The sequence below is a fragment of the Mobula hypostoma genome, chromosome 1 (assembly GCF_963921235.1).
Source record: "Mobula hypostoma chromosome 1, sMobHyp1.1, whole genome shotgun sequence".
NCBI classification, from domain to species: Eukaryota; Metazoa; Chordata; class Chondrichthyes; order Myliobatiformes; family Myliobatidae; genus Mobula; species Mobula hypostoma.
The window spans coordinates 157,478,666-157,498,141 of record NC_086097.1 but is presented as its reverse complement, the minus strand read 5'-3'; the positions used below and the strand labels follow the sequence as shown (position 1 = coordinate 157,498,141).

The window sequence follows — 19,476 nt, the reverse complement described above, 5'->3', positions numbered from 1 at the left end:
ACTGAGGGCTATTTTCAGCATTTTTCTGTTTTGATATTTCGAAAGAGCATGGTGATTAGTTCTCATCTCTTAAATTTATAAAATATCCATTAAAGTAGGAATGCTCTGTAAATTAATTGACGTCCAAAATACAAAGCTGGAGTTGCAGTGATTAGAAGAATAATTTTACTGATTCAGTTAAGTGGTTTACTAGTTGCTGTTTCTTTGCTTTACTTGACAGGTAATCTGTACCCTTGTGGCAGCATTTCTGCATTTCTTCTTCCTGTCATCATTCTGCTGGGTTCTGACTGAGGCCTGGCAGTCATACATGGCCGTCACAGGAAGGTTACGAAACCGAATAATTCGGAAGCGTTTCCTTTGTCTTGGATGGGGTCAGTAGCATATCTTTACACTATATATTACAACTTTTCACTTCCATTACTATTTTACATGGTGGCCCTACCTCTTTCATTCTCCTTGAGGCTGAGGTGCCTAGAGAAGATTTGCTGTTGTAGGGCAGTGAGGTCAATGTGCTCATCTGCACTGATTCTGTTTCAGGAGCCTTTTACAGTTTTATTTTAGTTAACCTTTTGAGAAGAAACTATATTCCTGAGCAGTGTTGAAGTAATTCAGACAGCTTTGGCTTCTGGAGTCATTTGAGTTATGGAAACGTGCTTGTGTGTACGTGAAAGTTCAGTATAGTTTTGGCTATGAGCACCTCCCAGATGTTGACAAGTTATATTTGCAAGTATTATTTTGAGATAAATCTGGAATAATTACACCTCAGAATGTCATTTGACTCATTAATTCTTTATTGGCTTTAATAAGGACATTTCAGAAAGCCCAATTCTCCGTTTCTTCCGTAGCTCTGATATTTTTTTCTGAAGTTCTTATCCCACTGACTTTCAAGAACCTTTTTCTGCTGCAAGAGCATCCCCCATTTCCTCAATATATATTTCACAAGCTATATTGTCAGAATGAAAATATCATTGTATGCTGATTTTGTACATTGTAGAGCATCTTGTTGGAATGTTACTTCATGCCTTTAAAACAATTTTTTGATTCATGTATTTTTTTAAAACATCTGTTGTGAGTACGGGTCATCCTTAGGTAATGAACAGGTTTGTTTTTGTAGAGCTTCATAAGTCAGTTTTGTTTGTGAATCAGAAAATAACTAAAATCATTTGTTAGAGTAGCCATACTTTCACATGATGATCACGAGATCCAAAGTGTTCCCCTACATAAACTTCTGTCACCTGCCCTATCTCTTTCCCTAATAGGAGATCCAGTATCACAGTCTCTCTAGTTGGGACCTCTATATATAGATTAAGGAAGCTTTCCTGAACACATTTGACAAATTTTATTCCATCCAGCCCTTTTACAGTATGGGAATCCCAGTCAATATGTGCCAGGAGGGAGGTTAATGGGGAGGGCCAGACGGCCAAGAGAATCGTGGAGGGAGCAATCTCTGCAGACAGCGGAGGGAGGATGGGGAGGTAAAGGTGTTTAGTGGTGGGATCCCTTTGAGGATGGTGGAAGTTGCAGAGAATGATGTGTTGGATGCCGAGGCTGATGGGGTGGTAGGTAAGGACTGGGAGAACTTTATGTTCCTTGCAACTATCTGCTGTCTCTCTAAATCTTGCTGACTGTGGGGTTCGCCCATAATATAATTCCATTAATATAGTCATCTCTTTCTAATTCCTTAGTTCCTCCTATACTGCATAGCCTTATTAAATGAGCTCTCCAGTGTGCCCTGTCTGAGCACTGCCGTGACATTTTCCGTGACAAGTAATGCCATCCCTCTTGCTCTAAAACAATGTCTAAAACAATGGAACCTCAGGACACTGAGCTACCATTCCTGTCCCTCCTCAATCAAGTCTCACTAATGGCTACAGTCTCATAATTCCACATGCTAATCCATGCACTAAGCTTATCTACGTTGCCTGCAATACTCCTTGCATTGAAATAGGCACAATTCAGAACATTATTACCACATGCTCAGTCTTTCAGTTCCTATCTTTGTTTGTAGGCTTAACAACATCTTTTCCCAAATCACTCCTCTGTCGATCCTGGCTCTCTGGTTCCCATCCCTCTGCAACTCTAATTTTAAGCCCTGGAGCAGCACTAACAAACCTTCCAGCAAGGATATTGGTGCTCTTTCAGTTCAGGTGCACACACTCCCATGATAGGCACAACACTTAAACCTAACTTCATTCTTTTGGCCCTTGCCAAGTGTCTAATTACCCCATGACCTCTAGTGCACAGAATGTCCCGTCTGGCCCTGTTCATGTTTCCCATAATGCACAATTTGACGGCTTCTTATGATCTGAAGAATGAAGAATGTCCCAACTGGCCCCTCTCACTTTTCAAATCTGGCTCCCACAATGTACCTGAAGTCCAAAGAAATTTTGAACTCTGTAATCCAGCCTTTTGTCCCCAGTGTAATAGCACAGATTTAGAAATCCAAATTGCTTTCATGCTGAGTTGAGCTTTCAGGTTCTCTTGGGATCTTGGGGTTTTTTGCATTGTAACCTGCTTTCTAAATATGGAACGTAATAAATGTCTGTATTTCCCTTGAGAAAAAACAGTAGTAAACTGCCACAGCAACATTGAAGCAGTGAAGAAGAGAGGACATAAAATGGTTTTAGTTTAGTAGTGAGTTGTATTGTGTTAAACTTATTATTCAGAATGTTCAGATTTGCTTCAATTTAAAAGTGAGTAATAAGATTTGATAGATGCAACTTTGTTTCATGACTGGCAATCAAAAATTTTAGGTACTTAAGAAGCATTGTTTTTGCCAGTTTTATGCTGAAGAATAACTGAATGTGTGGACTGTTTCAACCAGCACAAATATTACTAATTTCACCCACATTTTATTAAATAACTTACATAAATGTGAGTTCCTGGTTTCAGTGTTTAAAGTTTAGCGATCCTTAATTATGGAAATCTCGCAAATATGAACACCTGCGTTTGGAGGGGGTGGCTACTCAGTGCCTTGATCCTGTTTCACTACTCAATAAGATACATTGCTACCCTTTCACTCCCATGTTCATCTGGAAACGGTCTGCTTCTGTCATATCTATAAAGACACTTTTCCCATGACCTCTTGTCGAAATGAACTCCAAGGACTCATGTTTTTCAGGAAAAAAATCACCAGATGCTTTTCTTAAATGAACTAAGTTTATTTGCTTGCTGGCATATTTTTTTCCATGAAGGAACCTTCTTTTAACATCCATCCTTTCAAAGCCTTTTCTTAATTGCTTACTGCATATTAACTTCTTGCCTTAAGTAATGAGACCAGTTTCGTACACATTACTCACAACATGGCAGCATCAGATATTTTCAGGCTGAAGCATAACCTCTCTTTTGAATTCAATTTCCCTCATTAGTTTTCTTTACCTTCAGAATAGCCATTTGATTATTATGCTATTAGCCATCCAGATTCCCCTGCATCATAGCTCTTCAGGCTCTCACCTATTAGATAATGAGCTTCTATTTAATTTATTTCCTGACAAAGATTGCAGATGCATGTTTCTCATTGTATTCCATAGGCTGGATGTTTGCGACTCACTTCTGCTGTATATCCCCCATTTCAATTTTCTCAACATGTTCAAAGTAACTTTATCATCAAAGTACATGTATGTCACCATATTCAACCCTGAGATTCATTTTCTTAGGGGCATACACAGTAAATCCATAACAAAATATTAACCATAATAGAATCAACGAAAGACCATTTGCATTTTTAAATGTGCAAATAAACCCTTATAAACTTTTTAAAATATTTCTAGCTAATTCTAATTTATCCTTCCTTATTAAACTATTAGTTATTCATTGCTGCTATGTATATTCCAACTAATCTTATGACCATCTGCTTGTCTTTGCACAATTATATGCTGTTTTCTTGAAGTGTGAGCCAATTTTTAACTCTTAGATAACAACAGATGATCACCTCAACGTTGAATTTTACTTTCTTGTTGGATGTACTGATTCCATGCATTCTTAATAATCCCCTTAAATATCTACCTCTGCATCCTGACTGGCCCCCTAAAATGAATATGCCTTTTTACTTTAGACAGCTCTGCTTTCATGGCCTCATAATTGCACTCCTTTAACTTTATGTGCTTATTCAACTCTCCAGAAAGATGTTTTGTACCCATAAAACTGTAACCCAACAGAGATCTGGAAAGTATGACATATTAATCGATCTGCCTAATTTTTTTTGTATGTGGTCTGCCATTTGGCTTATCAAGTTTCTGCCACATCTCCAAGCTTTCCCATGAATCCTGCTCCCCCTCACATACCTATCAAATCCTTCCTGATCCTCTGGCCACACTTCGGATAGTGTACATTGGCCAATTAACCTGGCACAACCGGGAGGAAACTGAAACATTTGGAGGAAATGCTGGCAGTCACGGGGAGAACTTTCAAACTCCACACGGACAGCGCTAGAGGTCAGGATTGAACCTGGGTTGCAAGAGACACCAACACGGCCTGCTGCATTCGTGCTGTCTACTTACAATTCGAAATGCAATAAAAGATTGTGCATTGGATTAGAAATCACTATTATATGTTATCCTCAAGATAAAGGACACATGCATAGGAAACATGGTGCAGTAACAGACTGTTGATCTCATTGAGTGTGTTCCAATTTTAGTCTAGTTCATTGGTTCCCAACTAGGGATCCACAGGCTTCTTGTTTAATGGTATTGGTCCCTGGCATAAAAAAGTTTGGGAACCCCTGGTCTAGATGAATCAGAATCATGTTTATTATTACTGTCTTACATGTGAAATTTGTTGTTTTGCAGCAACAATGCAGTGCAAAGACAAAATTACAAAAAAAGTCATAAGTTACAAAATAAATAGTGCAAAATACAAGGAGTGGTGAGGTAGTGTTGGACTGTTCAGAAATCTGATGAGGGAGGGCAATAAGCTATTTTTGAGTCATTGAGTGTAGGTCTTCAAGGACCTCTATTTCCCCCCTAATGGTAGTATTAAGATGGTGAGGTCTTAATGATGAATGATACCTTCTTGAGTCACTACTTCTTGAAGGTGTCATCAATGATGGGAGGGTTGTGCCTGTGATGTCCACGGCATCCATTCTTTGACCCATTAATTCCTCAAGAAATGTTTTCTTACAATATTGTTCTACCTTAAACACAAAATAATCTGCAGATGCTGGGGTCAAAGCAACACTCACAACACGCTGGAGGAACTCAGCAGGTCGGACAGCATCAGTGGAAAAGATCGGTCGACGTTTCGGGCTGGAACCCTTCGTCGGGACTGTAGGGGAAGGGGCAGAGGCCCTATAAAGAAGGGCCTCCCCCCACCTTCTTTATAGGGCCTCTGCCCCTTCCCCTACAGTCCCGACGAAGAGTTCCGGCCCGAAACGTCGACCGATCTTTTCCACTGATGCTGCCCGACCTGCTGAGTTCCTCCAGCGTGTTGTGAGTGTTGTTCTACCTTTCTCTTTGTTGACTTTTCCTTACCAATGTCCCACCACCTCCTCCCGGAAACAAGGACCTCAATGATATTAGTATCACTCTTTCCTCCAATAATGTTCACAGATCAAGAAAAAATGTTGTTGCAAACCAACCTCCTTATGAACTGAATTGATTTGCATCATAAATTATCTCAGAATTAAGCATTTTTAATCGAAGCTTATTTCTCACTGGGAGTGCCTGGCAAGAGTAACACTTTATACCCCACATTTATATAAAGGAAATTACAACCTTGAGATCAATGGATACAGTGAAATGTACTTGGTTTTAGAAAAAGCCAAACACTAAAAATTGCATAAGACTTAAAAATAATGAAAGCTTAGAATATTCCATAGCAGCAATTAGCCATTCAACTTTTATTGTCTCTGTGCCCCCCTCCCTTTGGTCGCCATTTTTAGTTACCCAGTCTTTCATTCAGCTTCCCCATATCCTTGTGATTATTTTCTCTCAGTATTTATTCCAATCCCTTCCCATATTCACTTCTGAATCTGTATTATCCACAGTTTTTAGCTAATACACTCTAAATCTAGATCACTTAAAACATTTTTTTGTAGTTTTCTCTGTTTCTTTTGCCAGTTTACTTAAATCTATATTCTCTGGTTTTCAACCCAGCAGCTATTGAATAATTTCATCCAGGGCAGTGATTGAAACTAATGGTTTAGTTCGGCAAATAGTCCATTACCATTTAGGGACGATAGATCAAATTCCACCATGGTAGGTATGAACCAAATTCAAGTCATAGCTACGGATTTAATTTAAAGCCAATCTCAGTAATTGAAAGTAGGAAACTACTAAACTCGTGAAAGTCAACTAATGTCCTTCACAGAAGGAAACCTCTCTTTCCCACCTCGTCTGGTTAATATATGACCCCAGATCCATGCATGTGTTTGATTGCTCTTAATTGCCTCATCAATTCAGTGGAAACTGTGAAGGAACTGCCAGCTTCACCAGTACCATCCACATCCTGTGAACAATGAAATAAAAATTGGAAAACATGTTTTATGTTTCTTTGTTCGGTTTCAACCCAAAATGATTTTCCAAGTATTTCCATATAATTTGTGAGCTAAGGAGATGAATAACACTTTTATCCTGTTATCCATAACTGCATTACCTCAACACTATCAATTGTTTTAAATCTCCTCTCTACCTGGCTTTGGCATCCTTCTTAAAGTGCAGCAGGGACAGACTTTCAGCATGAACTGGTAGTGATTAAGAGAGACATTAACTTCTTGTCATAGTTTGAGAGTGGGCATAAAAGCCAGGATGTTGTGTATTAGATGGATTGATGGATGAGATACTGAGCCGTAGTCGGTGATCTGGTGATTTAGCAAACAATCTGAAACCATTGCTGTTGATTCTAATACCAAACAAAATGGAATGAGTTGATGAAGCAGGTGCATGAGCTTGTTGTAACTTATGCTGTGGTCGTGGGAAGCCTGAAATATCTTGTTCACTGAAGCAAGCAGTATAATATTGTCATCAGGCTCATTCAGTCATGCTCAGAAATGGCATGTTACAAAATGTGGGTAATACTCTGAAGTCAGGCAACATTTATGGAAAGATGATTCAAGTTTGCTGTCTGAGCTGCTGAGTTTTTACAGTATTTTCTTTTTTTTTCCAGATTTCCAGCATACTTATATTCTTTGTGATCTTCAATTTGAAGTCTTAATGCATTTGATGAAATACTCCTGAAATTTAGTAGATTGTGACAGAGCATTTAAGCCTGGATGGCTTTCTTCTGTGAATAGTATTTATGTTATTGAACCAAATAGCCTCCTTCCAGTTTTAGTTTCATTCTTTCAATTAGTTGTGAAACATACAACTTCAAAACTCTTCACTATATCCGAGTAAAATCACAAGAAATAGGCTGAATTATTCTGGACACACAAGTCATATTTTTTGAAAAACACCTTATGCTGCTGTCAGTTTCTAAATTGCCTTGATTTTCTTCTAGGACTTCCAGCTCTTGTTGTGGCAACATCTGTTGGATTCACCAAATCAAAGGGATATGGAACAGTAAATTAGTAAGTAGACCATGAGACTCTTACTAGTTCATTAATAAGTGCGTGAACTTCTTTCAGCAATGTTTAAGAAGGACACAGTGGCATACAATAGAAGTCACTTCCTCACAGCTCCAGTCATGCAGGTTCTATGCTGTGTGGAGTTTGCATTTCTCCCTGTGACTATACCGATTTCCTCCAGGTGCCATAGAGTTGTATGGCACAGAAACAGGCCTATGTCAACCTTATTGTCCTTCTACATTGATCCTGCTTGCTTGTGTTAGGTCTGTATCCTTTTATGCTTTCAGTATTTAAATGCCTGTTTAAATATCTCTGATTTCTTCCTGCATTGCAAAGATGTTCAAAGTTTAAAGTAAATTTATTATCAAAGTACATATATGCCACCATATATAAACCTGAGATTAATTTTGTTGTGGGCAATCTGTGATGCGGGTTGGTTGGTTAATTGTTCTTGCTGTGCTGATGAGTGGTAGGCTTTGGAGGGGTTGATGGGAATGTAGGGAAAATAAAACGGGATGAGTGTGAGATGAATGTAAAAGGATGCTTGATGGTCAGGCCAGGTGGCTGTTTCTCCGTTCTGTATATTTCCATGATTCTGTGTCCACATAGTTACTTGTTGTTGTCATTCTAGTTCTCTGTAAGTCTTACCTTGTGTAAATAGTTGATTCTGCCTCCTCCTACATCTTGCAGTTAGTCAGCCATTGCCGCTGAGTGATCAGCTAATTATCTGGCTGCATTTCATTTACTTTCTGTAGCTTTTTAAAGTGACTTTTCATGCTGTGTTAAATTTGTTGTTTCTACATGTGGCCTTTCCTTTATAAATACTTTATTCAAATATAATTCTGAATATTAACAGAGTATTTAAGGTACTAACTGTTTGGGGAAAAAGCATGCACAGTACTTTACTGGTCTCTGACATTATTCACAGGAGCTGGTTGACTGATGGGGAAATACGCTACGCTTTCACATAATTGTGTTGTTAATAACTTAAATGATGAGAATGATATTTGATCAGTTTCCACATTTTGTCAATGTGTTTTTTAAAGATTATTACCTATTATTTATTATATTGTATAATTTAAGAAAGAGCATTTTTATTTCAAAATAGCTTACTGATATCTGGCATGTGTTCTGAATGGAGGATGTACCTGCAGTAAAGAGATTTACTATAAATAAATTTATATTTTAGTGCACACTTTTAACACATGGGTCAAAGTTAAAATGCTAACTTCTCCTTATTTAGTTATAGTCATACTTTATTGACCCCGGGGGAAATTGGTTTTCATTACAGTTGCACCATAAATAATAAATAGTAATAAAACCATAAATAGTTAAATAGTAATATGTAAATTATGCCAGGAAATAAGTCCAGGACCAGCCTATTGGCTCAGGATGTCTGACCCTCTAAGGGAGGAGTTGCAAAGTTTGATGGCCATAGGCAGGAATGACTTCCTATAACACTCTGTGTTGCATCTCGGTGGAACGAATCTCTGGCTGAATGTACTCCTGTGCCCAACCAGTACATTATGTAGTGGATGGGAGACATTGACCAAGATGGCATGCAACTTAGACAGCATCCTCTTTTCAGACACCACCAAGAGAGAGTCCAGTTCCATCCCCACAACATCACCGGCCTTACGAATGAGTTGTTGATTCTGTTGGTGTCTGCCACCCTCAGCCTGCTGCCCCAGCACACAACAGCAAACATGATAGCACTGGCCACCACAGACTCGTAGAACATCCTCAGCATCGTCCGGCAGATGTTAAAGGACCTCAGTCTCCTCAGGAAATAGAGACGGCTCTGACCCTTCTTGTAGACAGCCTCAGTGTTCTTTGACCAGTCCAGTTTATTGTCAATTTGTATCCCCAGGTATTTGAAATCCTCCACCATGTCCACACTGACCCCCTGGATGGAAACAGGGGTCACTGTTACCTTAGCTCTCCTCAGGTCTACCACCAGCTCCTTAGTCTTTTTCACATTAAGCTGCAGATAATTCTGCTCACACCATGTGACAAAGTTTCCTACCGTAGCCCTGTACTCAGCCTCATCTCCCTTGCTGATGCATCCAACTATGGCAGAGTCCTCAGAAAACTTCTGAAGATGACAAGACTCAGTGCAGTAGTTGAAGTCCAAGGTGTAAATGGTGAAGAGAAAGGGAGACAAGACAGTCCCCTGTGGAGCCCCAGTGCTGCTGATCATTCTGTTGGACACAGTGTTGCAAGCACACGCACTGTGGTCTGCCGGTCAGGTAATCAAGAATCCATGACACCAGGAAAGCATCCACCTACATCGCTGTCAGATTCTCTCCCAACAGAGCAGGGCAGATGGTGTTGAAAGCACTGGAGAAGACAAAAAACATGACCCTCACAGTGCTCGCTGGCTTGTCCAGGTGGGCATAGACACGGTTTAGCAGGTAGACAATGGCATCCTCAACTCCTCGTCGGGGTTGGTGGGCGAACTGGAGGGGATCTAAGTATGGCTTGACAGTAGGCCGGAGCAGCTCCAGAACAAGTCTCTCCAGGGTCTTCATGATGTGGGAGGTCAATGTCACCGGTCTGTAGTCGGACCGGTGGCATTTCTGTAAATGATGAACTCCTGGAATTGCTTTCTATTCCAAAATGGTCTGGATGTTTCTTTAAGTGGCATTTCTAGGAGGAAATGGAGCTTATTGCTTGAAAAGTTTTATTTTATCCTCTCGATTGGAAAGTTTGTTTAATTGACAGACAGGTTGTTGGTATATTGGGGGAATAGTTTGTATGGGATGGTGGGTGTATGAGGTGGCAGTGGAACTTCAGGAAAAGATCAAAATCTAGGAGAAAGTTTGGTTGCAGATGTTATGATTTATATCTGGGATTACAGAGAACGGTACAGGGGCTTAGTTGATGATAATATAAAAGAAACAATTGTTCATGGTGTCTGATCACATTCTTGTAACATTGTTTGGGGTTGGAGCTACACCCCTACATTTCCTGGCCATTTTATTTTCTTCAGTGCTGCAGTCCACACCTCTCTTTTGCTGTCATCTTCAACTTAGAATGGAGATCACATCTGAAGGATGAAACCCCAGTGATGTAGAGGAAATACATAAGCTCTATGTCTCTTGAAAATAAATACTGGTTACATTTCAATAGCAGGTACAGGTGTTTCATTAAGTGCTCTGAATTTTCCATACCGAGGCTCAAATATATATACAGTGAGGGGACAAAAAAAACTATATGTATATAGTATAATGGGGACAAGGAAATTACCGACTAACTGAATGAGTATTCTGTATCAGGTCTTCATTGTGGGAGAAACTAGTAGTATGCTGGACATTCAGGCATGTCAGAGGGAAGAAGTGAGTGAAGTTGCAATTACTAGGGAGAAGGTGCTTCAGAAACTGAAAGGTCTGAAGATAGATAAATCACTTGGACCAGGTGGTCCACACTCCAGGGTTCTGAAAGAGGAGGATGGAGAGATTGTTGAGGCATTTAGACAAATTAGGAGAATGGGCAAATAAGTGGCAGATGGAATACGGTGTTGGGAAGTGTATGGTCAGGCACTTTGGTAGAGGAGAAAAAAGCATGGATTATTTTTTAAACAGTGAAAAAATTCAAAAATCGGAGCTGCAAAGGAACGGGAGTCCTTGTGCAGGATTCCCTAAAGGTTACTTTGCAAGTTGAATCGGTGGTGAGAAGGGCAAATGCAATGCTTGCATTAATTTGGAGAGGACTAGAGTACAAGAGCAGGGATGTGATGCTGAGGCTTTGTAAGGCACTGGTGAAGCCTCACTTTTCATATTGTATACAGTTTTTGGGCTCCTCATCTTAGAAGAGATGTGCTGGCATTGGAGAGGGTCCTGAGGAGGTTCACAAGGATGATTCCAGGAATGAAAGGGTTATCATACGAGGAATATTTGATGGCCCTGGGTCTGTCCTTGCTGGAATTTAGAAGGATGAGGGGGGATTTCATTGAAACCTTTCAAATGTTGAAAGTAGATGTGGAAAGGGTCCCATGATGGGAGCATCTAAGACAAGAGGGCACAGCCTCAGGATAGAGGGGTATCCTCTCAAAACAGAAATGTAACGAAATTTCTTTAGCCAGAGGGTGATGAATTTATGAAATTTGTTGCTACGTGCAGTTGTGGAGGCCAGGTCATTGGGTGTATTTAAGGTAGAAATTGATAGGTTCTTGATTGGACATGGCATCAAAGGTTATGGGGAGAGGGCCAGGAAATGGAGTTGAGAAGGAGAAAAAAAGGATCAGCCATGATTGAATGGTGGAGCAGATTGGATGGGCCAAATCGCTTAATTCTGCTCCTATATCTTATGGTGTAATATTAAAAACAAGGATGTAATATTGAAGCTTTATAGGGCACTGGTGAGTCCTCACTTGGAGTATTGTGAGCAGTTTTGGGTCCCTTCTCTAAGAAACGATGTTCTGACTTTGGAGAAGGTTCAAAGGTGGTGCATGGAAATGATTCTGGAATTGAAAGGCTTATCATATGAGGAGCGATTGATAGCTCTGTGCCTGTACTTACTGGAATTCACAAAAATGAGGGGTGACCTCATTGAAATGTATTGAATCGTGAAAGGCCTGAATAGAGAGGATGTTTCCTGTGATGGCAGAGTCTAAGACCAGAGGGCACAGCTGGAGAATGGAGGCACGCCCATTTAAAATGGAGATGAGGAGAAATTTTTTTACCCAGAGAATGGTGAATGTGTAGAATTTGTTGCCAAAGCTGCTGTAGTATATTTGGGTATATTTAAGGCAAGGTTTGATAGATTCTTGATTAGTCAAGCCATGAAGGGTTATGGGACGAACAGGAGTTTGGGGCTTAGAGTGAAATGGATCCACCATAATGAAATTGTGGAACAGTTCTACAGACCAAATGGCCTAGCTCTGCTCCTTTATCGTTTGGTCTAATGTACAGTATAATATTTACACTGATCTACAGATATTCAACGCCTTCATAAGCACCCATCACATTCATGGTCTATTTCCAACCATTCGAGGAGATACACTTGGACGCAGTTTTGCATTTTATTCCTTTACCACCACCCCCACCCCCCCGTTGTCCACAGTATGTTGTTCTCTGGATACTGCACTTCTGCCTTTTCTCTTGGATAATATTGGCGTGGAAACCACACTTCAGTTTTGCTGAAACTTACCCGGAGCCACCAAATCACAAACAAATCATATTATCTGTAACATAATATTATATGTATATTAAGGCCAGTGACTCAATCGTTAGATGTCACATTATTATAAATGCATTTATAATAATTTATGTATTTATGTGAAAGACTTAAATAAAGTATAATATTTTTCAGACCATAAAGAAACTTCTTTAGCAGGGAAGAAGTTCTGATTGACTTCAATATTTTGAATGAATACATGTCCCGAAACATCAACTGTCTATTCATTTCCATGGATGCTGCCTGACCTGCTGAGTTCCTCCAGCTTTGTGTGTGTGTTGCTCTGGATTTGCAGTGTCTGCAGATTTTCTCTTGTTTATATGTACATATCAATTAGTTTGGAAATGTCTGCAGGATCTTACAACAACATGACTTGGGATCCATAAAAGGAGAATCTTATAATTAACATTATAGATTGATGGAAGGTAATAGTGCAGAAGCGAGATATTCTGCTTGTTTAATTGATGTTGAATGATTTTTGCTTGCAGCATTGAATGTGAAGAGGAATTGGTTACACTTTTTTTGAAGATGGTCATTGAGGAAGGTTGAGTGGACAAGGAAGTCAGATAGGGACCAATCCTAATAGGAAAGTGAAGAAATGGCAGGGGAGAGGGGAAAGATGTGCTTTCTGGTAGGACCCCGTTGGAGATGGTGGAATTTATGGAGAATGATATGCTGAACGCAGAGAATCATGGTATGTAAAGACCATGAGGATTCTATCCCTGGTATAATGGTGGGAGGATGGTACAGATCGATGGGAGTAGGCAGTTCAAATGGTTTGGCACAGACTAGGGGCCTGTTGCTGTGCTGTACTCTATGATTCTGCGACTCTAGGATGGGATTAGGGCAGATATAGTAGATGCAGGTGATAGTAGCATTGATGGTGGTGGAAGGAAAACACTGTTCTTTGAAAAAAGAGGGTATCTAGAATGTTCTAGAATGGAAAGCCTCATCCTGAGAACAGATGCAGTGGAGGGGAACTGTGAGAAACGAATAGCATTTTTACAAGTGATAAGATGGGGAGATGTAGTCAAGATAACTGTGAGAGTCAGTAGGTTTGTAAAAGTTGACAATGGATAGTCTGTCTCCAGAGATGAAGCCGATGAGATCGAAACAATGGAGATAGACCAAGTAAATTTGTTGGCAGGAAGGAAGTTCGAGACATAGTTTCTGAAATTGATGAGTCCAGAATGGGTGTATGAAGCAGCACCAATGCAGTTCTTCATGTAACAACTCCAGAGGAACTGAGGATCTCCTACTGCCTAGTTCTGGATCTGAGTTGTTTGGCTTCCAGCAAACACAGTCATCTTCTGGAAGAGGTGCAGTCGACGTTTTGGGCCAAGACCTTCGTTCAGTTAGTCCTGACGAAGGGTCTCGGCCCAAAACGTCGACTGCACCTCTTCCTAGAGATGCTGCCTGGCCTGCTGCGTTCACCAGCAACTTTTATGTGTGTTGCTTGAATTTCCAGCATCTGCAGAATTCCTGTTGTTTACAGTCATCTTCTGTTGTGCTAGGTGTAATTTCTGCCAACATAGTTACTCCTTGTGTCCTTTACTCTTAATGCTTCTGTAATAAATTACCTAAACCTGCTCACAGTTGCCTAGTAAATGTTTGATAAGTTAATTACATTTTACCTTTCAGCTTTATGCACTTGTTCATGACTCCACAAATTGCTCTTGGCTATTTTGTTTTATTACTTTATCCATCACTATTTATGTCCTCAAATGAATGTATACTTACCCCTCAAGTTTCTCCTGTAAGCTAAGAATTAAGGATGAGAAGATGAAGTTCCAAGCCCTTGGTGCTAAAGCTTATATAGGAACCAATCAGAAGCAGACAAGCTAACCCTAAGTGTCAGGTAGAGTTGGGATGTTATGTACTCATATTAATGAAGTTCTATTGATGCCTTTGTTCACACGGTGAGATTTGCAGAATTTGTTTTGTTACTTTCTGGAAAACAAAAGATACCTTTTTGGTGAAAATGGGAAATCGGATTTGTTTATTTTATTTGGAATAGGAACTCTATTCTTGGCAGAGAAATGTAGCCAGCCTGAAGAAAGGCAGTTTGAAAGGTATCTCAGTGTTCTGCAGCTTAAAAAAAACAGTACTGCAAATTTGGAATGAGTTGATTGGGCTACCTTCTAAAGCATCCTGATAAAATATTGGTGTCACTCAGAGAGTCCTTGTTTCGGTAATGGTCTTTAAATTAGCCACTAATTTAATATCTATCGATTGAAAGGAGATCCGCTTGTGACCATGAAGATTTAAGATGTCTTCAGGTTCTGCTTGGATTACCTCACTGGCATTTTGGATCCATCAGTACTTTGGACGAGAACTGCCTTCATAGAGCAGAAAGGATTTGCAGAGTTAATGAGCTTTCTGCTGTCTGCTCTTTAAGACCACTTGGAGGTGGTAAATTATATCAGGTTCCCTCTTATCACAATTGACTGTGGTGTTTAAAATTAACAAGTGCCCCTGGTAATGGAGGCTTGTTTTCTGGCTTCCACATTCATGTTTTTTTTGTACTGTGCTAGACTGTTGCTGTAGCAGTCTGTTTTAGCTGCATTTTCCATCAAGCTGTCTGATATTTATTTACTGGCCATTATATTAAATTTCTCAACTTAGCCTTGAAAACAGTTGGACTGCAGTCAGACAGTAACAAGGAGTTTACAAAATGGGCTAAGTCAATCATATATACTTATTAAAACATAAAACGCTGGAAACACCCAGCAGGTCAGACAGCATCTGCAAAGTGAGTAAAGTAATCAAGTGTGTTTACCTGTGTCTGGCAAATTTATAAAGGACTGTTGCTTCTATCCTGTTTACTCGTCAGTGCTGCACAAACATGATGGACCGCTTGTTCATGGAGGCCAGTGGACAGTTGACATCTATGTATGTAGTCATGGAGTTTCTAGCCCTACGGTTCTTCTTTCCACCTCTTCTCTCCACCTATCCCTCCCTAGTCCTCTGGTGTTCTCTTGGCTTTTTTACATTTTGCGCTCGCTCAGTCTTCCTGCTGTACTACTGTACTACTTAACTTCTATTGTCCTCCCAACCTCTAGTCTGCTCCCAGTTGCACCTAATCTCTAGTCTGTTGCCTCGCACCTCCATTTCCATTTTTCTCCCAATCTCTCCCAGTCTCCTGTCCTACCCCTGCCCTCCTGATTGAAGTGGTCTAACCACCCTAGATAGCTTTGAGTCTGACAGCTAAGAGCTGAGTAAGCCAAGCTGCAATATGAGCATTAATACAATAGCAGGGAGAATAAGGTCAAAGGTTTGCAGTCATGGAGACACACCCAAGCTGATAGAATTTAATGCAAATAATAACAGTAATATAAGAGTTCTTTCATTGATGTTCTGTAGCCACAATCTTGCTCCTTCAATATTTGGCCTAGGGCTTCTGAGTTAGTAGGACATTGCTCTGAAATGTGCAGGAAGGTCCCTGCCTGTCTTCAGCCTTTCTAATGGACATACAGAACAATTGGCATCCCACAACATAATTATACAGAAAAGCCAAGACATTGGAGTTTTTTGGCAATTCTAAATTACTTTGCACAATTACCAAGCAGCTGTCCTACCCCAGGTGGTGTTTGACTCTTGCCTCAGATAATTGTGGCTATTGACGGCCTGGGGCAAGGTGTCAGCCAGCTATTTACCACTGAGTTGGATCCTGGCAGCCAGCCATCCCCCTCATCTGCTCTCTCCATATTCCTCACAGCAATGACAGTGTTAGACTTGGATTTGCTAGTAGAAGCATGGAAGGGTGGAGGAAAGTCTTCAGTCAAAGGAAATCTGCCCTAAGAAAGTGACCTTCCTGGCATTCTGGAATTGCAGGGTTGGCATTAATGAGGTTTTAATTTTTTGTGATTATTCTTATAGTGTCTTTGCTTGGACTTTTTAGATGTTCACGATTGGAAAGTTCTGAGATGTGTTTGTCTTTTCACTTTTTTTTCATTTATTCTCCCTGTGATAGTTGTGTTGCAAACGCAACTGCCAGCCATATTTCAGAGCTGGCTAACAAGTGGTAAGGTCTATCTGGACCTGTTGGAAACAATTAAAAATTAAATGTTAAATAAATATGCTTTGTTGCTCATTATACTGTGTGACTTCAAGCATTTTTCTGTTTTAATTGAGCCAAGCTTTTAATTGGCTTCTGTCTCCTGAAATGTTTCAGTGGTCGACTATAGTAGACTAAGTAAACAGTAGCAGACAATCTGATTTGCTTTGAGCCTTCCCTGCTTGTTTATTCCTGTAAAACCTTGCCTACAAGAATATTGTTTGCTTTAGTTCATTTATTTAATAATTTGTAGAATTGCTGTACTTATTTTTCTTTGGTACCCAAAGGCATAATTAAAAAGAATGAAGCCTTGTGCACTGCTACACTGCCAATAATTACAAATAATTACATGGCACCTGAAAAAAATACAGGTGACTGATGTGCTAAATTCACTGCAAATGTCAGTGGTTGAGGCATTACAAGTCCTGAGGTACAATTGGCTATTGGAAGTATCTAGGTGTACCTGAGATTTCACTCTGCTGCAGGCTGTGGAGAGAGCTGAGAAGGCTAATGCACTGTGCAGCTGTCCCTTCAACTTCATATTGCTCATTAGTTTCGATTATATAGCTTCCATCTTCCACTGACCCGAATGAAAAGATAAATTCTGATAAATAAATTACTGATTTTCGGTTTATCTTGTTTCTCTTAAAGGACTATGAAATTATTTTGTTTGATCAGTTAATTACATCTGAATGAATTGTTTCAAACATCTCTGAAAGCACTGTTTAGGGTGGTTCAGAATACAGCCTTGGTTTCTGCCACAGAAGGCCTAACCGATGCTTGTGACCTTCATAGCACCTGAGTCCAAGGGTACCATGGTTACCAACCTGGGATCCATGGATCCCTTGCTTAAGGGTATTGGTCCATGGCATAAACAAGGTTGGGAACAGGAACCCTTGAATTGTACCATGGATCCTCCCATGGCAGTGATGGAGTGCAGTGTGTTCTTTGGCCCAATTTATGGCAATACTGGAAGAAATCAATCCACTTATCATCATTCTTGTTTCTAGTTCTTATGTAGTAGTACAAAGAATGTATGTATTTTACATCAGAGATTATGTGTAATCTTATAATTTGAATTAGAATAGCTATAAACACAGTATGGTGTGACTCCTTACGTATTGACTGAGCCTTGTTGCTTCTTTTCTAATCCAAGTTATATTGTATAGTGAAAAGAAAATTGGGTTGAGAGTTATCCTCCAAATAACTAGATGTCTTCCAGGTAGTGGGTCAAAATAGAATGATGAAGCATTTAATCTGTTTCCTACATAGACATTGAGGATGACAGATATCCACGGAGTTTGTTTCTTGCCTAAAGAAAGTTGCAACATTGACTTAAATGATAGCAATAAGGATAATTTTAAGAGGTTTCTTTTAGAAAGAGACTTACCCACGTTATTTTAATTTCTTTCAGTGTACTTTGGTTTTCAGATTATAAGCATCAGAGTGGATGGTTTCCACTGCTGGAAAAGTGCATCTATTAGCACATAAATGTGGCATCACTGCATCATGTTTAGGTTTACAAGGTAGTCATGGAAACTACTTTAGCGCAGCAGAAATTGTTGAGCTGCAAAATTGAAACAGGTGCTCAAGGGTAGTCTCTCAGCGGCCAGTGTCACCGCTTCAGAACCCGCTAGAACAAATAGACAATGAACAGCTACAGGAGGAAGCACAGGAAGTTCTGGGGAGCTAACAGCATGCAGACTTCATCGCAACAATTTCAGTGCTGGAATTTCCTTTCCAGTAAATCATAAGTGGATGCAACTGTGAATGGAAATGTCTCCCGCCAGTTATTTGACAACAGCATTTTAGAACACAAGTAGATCATTGAGAAAAGAGCAGCAAACTGATTTTATTGAAATTGAGGGAATATCATCATGCCCCCATTTTCATCAGTTTTCTATTAGTCTCAGGCCCATTGCTGGAAATTTCATGAGACCTCTGGGCCGCGAAAGGTTGCTCCATTGTCTTTGAACACTTCCCTTCATGTCTTGGCCAGGATTCGAATAGGGGGAGGAGAGTGAGGGTGGGAGAGTGTTGTGGTCAGGGAGTGCTGCTGGAGCCTGGTTGGTGGAATGGATGGAGGGGGAAGGGTGCATTGGTGGCTTGGATTTGAACTTTATAGCATGAAGGGAGTTTGGGGTCTTAGTCGAGTGTCAAGTGAGGAGCAGAGTCCCTTGGCCAGCTGGAGGTGGCAGTCAGTGAATGCAGGGTTTCATACTTGTACAGTCATGGAGTCTATGTGTTTGTGCTTTGGGTGTGAGCTGCAATGATAAAGAATTATTTTTGGTTGTGGGAGTTGAGATTGGTGGTGTGAGTTGGTATTATAGTGGGTTGGATGAGCGGGGGAGTATGACATGAGAAAAGTAGGTAAAGTCTGAATAGGACCTTACTCTACAGCAGTATTAAGACAGGTTGCTTGTTGTTGGAGTGATCAGCCAACACTAATTTTCAAGGCAACTCTAATAGCCCAGGGAATGATGTCATCTTTTGTTCAACTATCAGCAAACATGCTTTTAACACAAGAGGAATGTATGGCATGACAAGTAATTGAATGGTCCACTCCAGAAATAAATGATTTCCGTCTTATAATGCTGAAAAAACCTGCACCACATAAAAGAATTTCTAACCAAGACATTACACTGACCTCACCAATACGTGTAAACATTGCACAAAACTATTCAAAGTAGAGTAATAGAGTTTTCCCATTATTCAAGCCACATGGTTCCCTCAACAAATA

At 40.1% G+C, this 19,476-nt stretch overlaps 1 protein-coding gene across 12 annotated transcripts in view; it reads left to right on the top strand.

Annotated features, from left to right (window-relative positions):
- Positions 1-19,476, top strand: part of adgrb1a (adhesion G protein-coupled receptor B1a) — a 566,941-nt gene that overhangs the window by 459,999 nt on the left and 87,466 nt on the right. For all 12 annotated transcript variants that reach the window (XM_063058411.1, XM_063058402.1, XM_063058383.1 and 9 more), the window contains 2 exons: positions 221-371; positions 7,435-7,504. In XM_063058411.1, the coding sequence (XP_062914481.1) occupies positions 221-371; positions 7,435-7,504 (221 nt within the window). The remainder of the gene's footprint in view (positions 1-220; positions 372-7,434; positions 7,505-19,476) is intronic.